This window comes from Myotis brandtii, unplaced genomic scaffold (genome assembly GCF_000412655.1).
Source record: "Myotis brandtii unplaced genomic scaffold, ASM41265v1 scaffold506, whole genome shotgun sequence".
Taxonomy (NCBI): Eukaryota; Metazoa; Chordata; class Mammalia; order Chiroptera; family Vespertilionidae; genus Myotis; species Myotis brandtii.
Window position 1 is genome coordinate 3293189 of NW_005369287.1, and position 7052 is coordinate 3300240.

At 47.8% G+C, this 7052-nt stretch overlaps 1 protein-coding gene across 1 annotated transcript in view; it reads right to left on the reverse strand.

Moving 5' to 3' along the window:
- Window positions 1-1761: 1761 nt before the first annotated feature.
- CMTM8 (CKLF-like MARVEL transmembrane domain containing 8) overlaps window positions 1762-7052 on the reverse strand; it is a 40094-nt gene continuing 34803 nt past the window's right edge. Inside the window, exons 3-5 of the mRNA XM_014548385.1 lie at window positions 4898-5071; window positions 4079-4195; window positions 1762-2219 (exon numbers count right to left, since the gene is read on the reverse strand). Coding sequence (XP_014403871.1) covers window positions 2136-2219; window positions 4079-4195; window positions 4898-5071 — 375 coding nt within the window. The 3' untranslated portion in view covers window positions 1762-2135. The remainder of the gene's footprint in view (window positions 2220-4078; window positions 4196-4897; window positions 5072-7052) is intronic.

Consider the following 7052-nt stretch of genomic DNA (forward strand, 5'->3'; position numbering starts at 1 on the left):
TGGAGATTTGATTGCAATGGTCCTATATACAGAGTTTGTAAATTAGTAATCCACACATGAACCCTATATGTTCAAGTTGACTAATGTCACCCCAATAAAAAATTTTTTTAAATTAAGTACTTAAAAAGCACAGGGAAGATGAATATGCCTCGGTGAGTGTGAGCGATGAACAGAGTAGAGCACACACACTCTGATGAGTTATTTCTGCTTTTCTTGCAGAATGAATGAACCAGAGACTGTTCCGGTGATGACTGGGGATACAGATCCAAAAAGATTGCAGCCCCGGTCACCTGTGGGTCTGCGTCGCTAAAGCTCAACCCTCACGGCTTGCTCGATGTTGCACTCCAAGTGGCCTCCTGTGCCCCCACCACCTCCCACTCCCACCTCTCATGTGTGGTGCCCCCTGCCCACTACCTCTTTGGACCCACAACTCAAGAACACTTTTCACTGTTTCCTCCAAAAGCCCGGGGTGGGTGTTATTAGACACGGAAGAAATCCCACCTCTCCTCTATGGGGGTAAATGGAACCTGGATATGGAATTAGAATCAGGTAAGTAGGAAAACCAACACAAACAACAAACAACTGACAGCAGCCCGGCTGCGTATAGCTCAGTGGTAGAGTATCGACCCAGGAACCAAGAGGTCACCGGTTCGATTCCCGGTCAGGGCACATGCCTGGGTTGTGGGCTTGATCCTCCGTGTGGGGTGTGCAGGAGGCAGTCGATGAATGATTCTCTCTCATCATTGATGTTTCCATCTCCCTCTCCCTTCCTCTCTGAAATCAATTGAAAAAGAAACCATATAAAAATAACACAAACAGAAAGCAACAGCTCTGTTAACCGAGAGCAGAAGAGCAGAGGTCACAGGGTCTCGTGCGCAGAGCGAGAACGTGGCTGAAACTCTCTCCTCTGTCATCAACTCGACTAACGTTTCTGTGGTTTTTTGTTTTTCACAAGAAGCTCATGTTGAAAAATCACCCGAGATACACTGCAGCAGCAGGAACCATCCCGCCGAAAAGCACTTCCTCTAAGGGCACATCTGCCTTGCCGGCGGATAATACCGAATATCCACGTGATAAATAGCCAGTTTGGCTCAGTAGATAGAGTGTCAGCCTGCGGACCGAAGGGTCCCAGGTTCGATTCCGGTCAAGGGCACATGCCCGCGTTGCAGGCTTGACCCCATTGTGGGGTGTGCAGGAGGCAGCCGATCGATGATTCTCTCTCATCATTGATGTTTCTCTCTCTCTCTCCCTCTCCCTTCCTCTCTGAAATCAATAAAAAAAATATATGTATATTAAAAAAAAAGCAAAAAAATAAAGCAGGAGTGCTGGAGATTGGAGACGAGAATTTCCAGTCTGGATATTTCCCACAAAATATGGTCGATGTGTCACTGTGGTCAGCAAGAGGAGCTGAAGATACATGCGAGTATTTATCCTTTTAATGGTTAGGCACTGATTTTAATAGGTATCAGGAGAAAGAGTACCACTCATACATCGCTCAGTGGACTCAGCAGCAGGCCTTAGGGCGAGCTCCTGACCAAGGGCCAAGCCCAGTGTCTCATGAGATGCTCTCTGGGCCTGAGATGAGCACGTGAGAATCATGGACACCGATGATCCCCAGAATTGGGGAGATGGCTCTCGGCTGCCACCCCCGCCTAGTGGCCATGGACAAGTGTCTCGTAGCAATATCGTACCTGGACAGCCCTGGGAGGATGAAGGAGAGCACCCCACCTTGGTCTCCTTCCTCAAATCAATACAACATTATCCAAGGTTTTGAAACATTTAATCGAAAAAAAAATCTGGCATTTTAAAAGTTAAAGGTTTACAAACTTGACACATTCTTCATATTAGCATGTTATCCATGTATACATCACCTAAGAAAATAATAATAATAATAATAATGTCTACGAAGACATCTGACAAGATCCTGAAGAGGTCATTACAACCTATTGCTCTTTTGCAAATAGGTGTCCAGTTTCATTGTAACAAACCACTGTGAGCAAAATTTAACTAAGTATATAAAAAACATTAGTTAAATACAATTCTCTGGAAATATACAGTAGACCTACAGCTGTTTTTACAGTGAGAGGCTTCCTTACCACCCCCCCCCCGCCCCCCATAATTCTCAAAATGGCTAATCACTGGACGGTCCTGGATCTCCAAGCTATAAAACTGAAATATGTGTTTCCAGCGTAGCAGATGGTGACCAGGAAGGCGAAGAACTGGAGAAAACAAAGCATAATAGAAACGGGGTTTAGGGCACATTGTCGTCAGCAAACGCTACCATGTCACCTCCATTGAATCATGTACCCACAGCATTCCTTGACTCCAGGCTTTCTTGGTTCAATGACCTTCCTTCTGAAGTGATTTCTGGATATCTTTTATTTTTTTTTGGAGCATATCTGGAAAGTTTATAGTTTTGCTCCAACCAGCTTTAACATGATCACTCTGGCCTTCCCCTGCTCCCTCTACCAACACTTCTTTTGCGGATGGGGTATTTTACGGTCAATGTTAGACAAACTTTCAACATGAAGCTTTTAAATTAGAAAAACAATACACACTTAATGGTTTAAAACTGCACGCTGTACAGAAGCGCACTAATGAAAAAGCAGATGTTTAGTTATAGTTTGATTCACATAGGGGCGAATATGGTGGTGTGCATCTGAGAAAAGCACCTGTATTTCCAATTTAGTACAGTAGTTCCCCCTTATCTGCAGGGGGTACATTCCAAGACCCCCAGGGGATGCCGGAAACCGTGGATGGCATCAAACCCTATATAGACTATGTTTTTCCCTACATATATACATATATACCTAGAATAAAGTTTAATTTATAAATTAGGCCCAGTAAGAGGTTAATAATAACTGATCATAAAAAGGAACAATTACAACAGCATTCTGTAATAAAAGTTACGCAAATGTGATCTCTCTCTCTCTCTCTCTCTCTCTCATAATCCGATAACCAAGAAGGCTGCTAAGGGGCAGGGAGCTCATATGAGGGGACAAAGGGATGATTCACATCCTGGGCAGGAGAGAGTGGGACGGTGTAATATTTCAGCATGATACTCAGAATGGTGTGCAATTTAAAACATATGAATTGTTTATTTCTGGGATTTTCTATTTAAGGTTTTTTTTGGACCGTGGTTGACTGAGGGTATAACACACGGCAGAAAGCAAAACCACGTACAATGGGGACTACCGCATAGGCAATTTTAGACCAGGGCTTACCCCCAGACTGCCACAGGTTCAGCTACCGTAAATGAGTCAGGCAGCAGGAGGGAGTGATGAGCCCCCCGTGAGGTGTGTGGTGTGAATGGTGAGTCGGAAAACGCAGGCCCCTCTCGCGGAGCAGCCTCCACCCAGTTCAGCGGACTCACGCTGTGAGCCCAGGGCCGCCACAGCTCGGTGTTTAATCTCGTGTGCCCCCGCGCTTTCTACCTTTACACGGCAATTTTGAAATATAAGCAAAGAATATAATGAACACCCGTGTATCATCCATCAGCTTTCACATGACCACTCTGGCCTGCCCCTGCTCCCCCCACCAACACTTCTTTTTCGGATGGGATATTTTAAGATCAATATTAGACAAACTTTCAACATGAAGTTTTTAAATTAGAAAAACATTACACACTTAATGGTTTAAAGCTGCACACTGTACAGAAGCGCACTAATTAAAAAGCAGAAGCCCCTCATGCCACACTCATCACCCAATCACAGTCCCTGAAAGGAACCTCTTTGTTGGTGTATATTCATTTTTCTAAGCGTCCTCAAGGCACCCACAGACATTTCTACCTAAAACCAAACAGAGCATCACAGCGTGCTCATTTCCTGCAGCTCTCTCCCCACTTACTAGTAAACCGCAGTCAGTGGAATGATTCTTAGAATGCCTCAAATACTTTTTTCTCCCTCAACTACTTACTTGGTTCCAGCCTTTTGGCTTTCACGCAAGCACAGCTTCACCAATTTATGACGCTTGCAAACCAATCAGCTAATTGCCAGTGTGTCCTACTGCAGGCGGGGCTTTTTCCGGCCCACGACAACTCTGTCCTCCTGATTCCCAGAGGGATGAGGGGCTCACTCACCGAGGAGGCCGCCCAGCTATTGAAGTTGTGGCTGTCCCTCTCCGGGGCGACGGACGATGCATCCACAATAGCGGCCGAGAGGTACAGGATGAAGGCACTGCCATTAAAGCACAGACCCTGGGGAGACAGACGCTGGAGTGTTTAGGGAGCGTGGGGAGGTCTGGGCACCTCCGAACCTCAGAACTGGGCGGAACTGCACCCTGGCTGCGGTCAGGTGCTCCTCTGGACACTTGGGGACGAGGGCTCCGAGAAGGCAGCTCCCCCGTGTTTTGGGGAGGGGAGGGTTTTAGCTGGGCACCTCCGAACCTCAGAACTGGGCAGAACTGCGGTCAGGTGCTCCTCTGGACACTCGGGGACGAGGGCTCCGAGAAGGCAGCTCCCCCGTGTTTTGGGGAGGGGAGGGTTTTATACCATCTCATTCACAGCACACCCAGACACCCCTCCTTTTTCCCCAACACACCCAGTCTCCTTCAACTTGCTCTTGACCCCCATTCCATTCAATTCAGCCATGGCGACATATTGGCTAGGAAGGTGCCACCAGCGAGAAGGGCCTCAGCCTGTGGCCTCCAGCAGGAGCCCCACCCTGCAGCACCTGCCCCAGGAGAGCACTGTCCCAAAGCCGTGGCCCCAGCAGGCCTGCAGCACCTGCCCCAGGAGAGCACTGTCCCAAAGCAGGCCCCTTGCTCTAGGCAGGGAGGAGCACTTGAGTCAGTTCCTCAAGCCACTGCAAGTTCTTAAAAATGAAAAATCGACCAGAGGAGGACTACGTTCCATCCTACCTAGTGGGCAATGGACCCGAAGCACGCCCGGCTTCCTTACCACGGTTGTCCAGGGCACCTGGGGGATCCTGGTGTAGGTCATCGTGATGTAGACGATGAGGAAGAAGACGGTGAGGACCCAGTAAAATACAGCTACAAACATGACCCAGCCAAAGGCAGGGACCCGGAAGTACTCCGTTCCGGCGATAAGTGTCCATACCAGTAGTCCCAGAATCTGTGAAATGATGGAGGCAGCAGGAGAGGGAGAAGGAAGGAGAAAGTAAAGAAAAAGAAACAGAGAAAAAAAATCATTACAGAGTGTCAGTTACACCTTTCACCCCCATACACACATATACGTGACTTTTACAAATATAATAGGGATTACAAACTTACATGCCTACAAAGACCAGGAAGGTAAAACAAATGAACATAGTAGGTTGGGCAGAGACCATGAAACCAAGAAAAACTATGTCTTATTTTAAGGGGCAATTTCTTCTCAGCTAATTGTTGTGAGCTGGTTTTGCTCCCCACCGCTAACCCCCACCCTGCCCCCAGGGAAAAAAACGCTATCATGTCACCTCCATTGAGAACCGCTGGCCTAGGATGTTGCCTTTCCTCCAGCTTCAAGTTTCTACATGTGCATCTTGATTTTTATTTTCTACATGTGCATCTTGATTTTTATTTTTATTTTTCAAAATATATTTTTATTGATTTCAGAGAGGAAGGGAGAGGGAAAGAGAGATAGAAACATCAATGATGAGAGAGAATCATTGATTGGCTGCCTCCTGCATGCCCCACACTGGGGATCGAGCCCGCAACCTGGGCATGTGCCCTGACCGAGAATCGAATTGTGACCTCCTGGTTCATAGGTCGACACTCAACCATTGAGCCATGCTGGTAGGGGGATCATCTTGATTTTTAAATGTTGGCACTAACAAGAGTTTTAAAACATCATGAGGGGCCCTAGCTGGTTTGGCTCGTGAATAGAGCATTGGCCTGGGGACTGGAGAGTCACGGGTTCGATTTCGGTTAAGGGCACATGCCTGGATTGCGGGCTTGATCCCTTGTAGGGGGTGTGCAGGAGGCAGCCAATCAATGATTCTCTCTCATCATTGATGTTTCTCTCTTTCTCTCTTTTCTCTCTTTCCCTTCCTCTGTGAAATCAATAAATATATATTTTAACAAAAACATCATGAGGGGCAAAACAACACTCATCTGTGGCTAACATTTGCTCACAGGCTGATACCTGTCCAGGGAACAAGACTGCAGGTTCCTGGACCAATCGTCTCTCAGGGGATGAACCATGAGGATTCAGCACCTGCTACAGCCGCCCTCCTCACAGGCGGCCTGAGAGCCTTCGGAAGGGAGGCTAAGTGAGGCCAGGCACGGCACTCAGCGTTTTAACACAAGCCACAGGTCTATCCAGCGACAGTCGTCAACGCTTCACCACTGCTGAGGAGCAAGACCAAACCCAAAGTAAATCCATGTCACCGCTGCCTACAGGGGGACCTCATTGTGGCAAAGAACCTGACCTAAATCCCAGGCATGCCTAGTTCTGAACTCAGGAAGGCCAAAGCGAGGGACGCCTCTCACATCCCAGCGCCTCCCAAGGACCAGGAGGACTTTATTCCTAAGCCATGAAAAAGTTAGCAACCAAAAAAATAAGAGACAAAACAAAAACAGCAAAATAATAAGAAAAAGAAAGGGAAAAGTTAGTATCTAAACCATACCCCCAGGAGACAGCCTCAGGGGCCCAGGACGGGCTCTGGCTGCGAGTGCCAGCTTGCTGAGCGACTCAGGACAAACGACTGCATTTCTGTTTTACAGGGAAAAGAATACTGGAGTTCTTTTCATCACAACGCGGGGGGCGGAGCTTTCACTCATTTGTATAGCAACTGAGAGCCCCTAACATGTGCCTGGCTTCCCACTCTCAGGCCCCAGGGACAGAACAGGGCACAAACACTAGGTACAGTCGGTGGGGAGAAGTATTTGGGTAAATACAGATATGAAAGAAATGCTATCAAGGCAAACAGAGGGTGAGAAGGGACTGTAACAGGGAGGCAGGACCTTGTAGCAGGCCTGGGAAGTCTCAGGGAAGGCCATGCTGCAAAGTAACCTGAAGCTGGAGGGAAGGCAACATCCTAGGCCAGCGGTTCTCAACCTGTGGGTCGCGACCCCTTTGGCGGTCGAACGACCCTTTCACAGGGGTCGCCTTA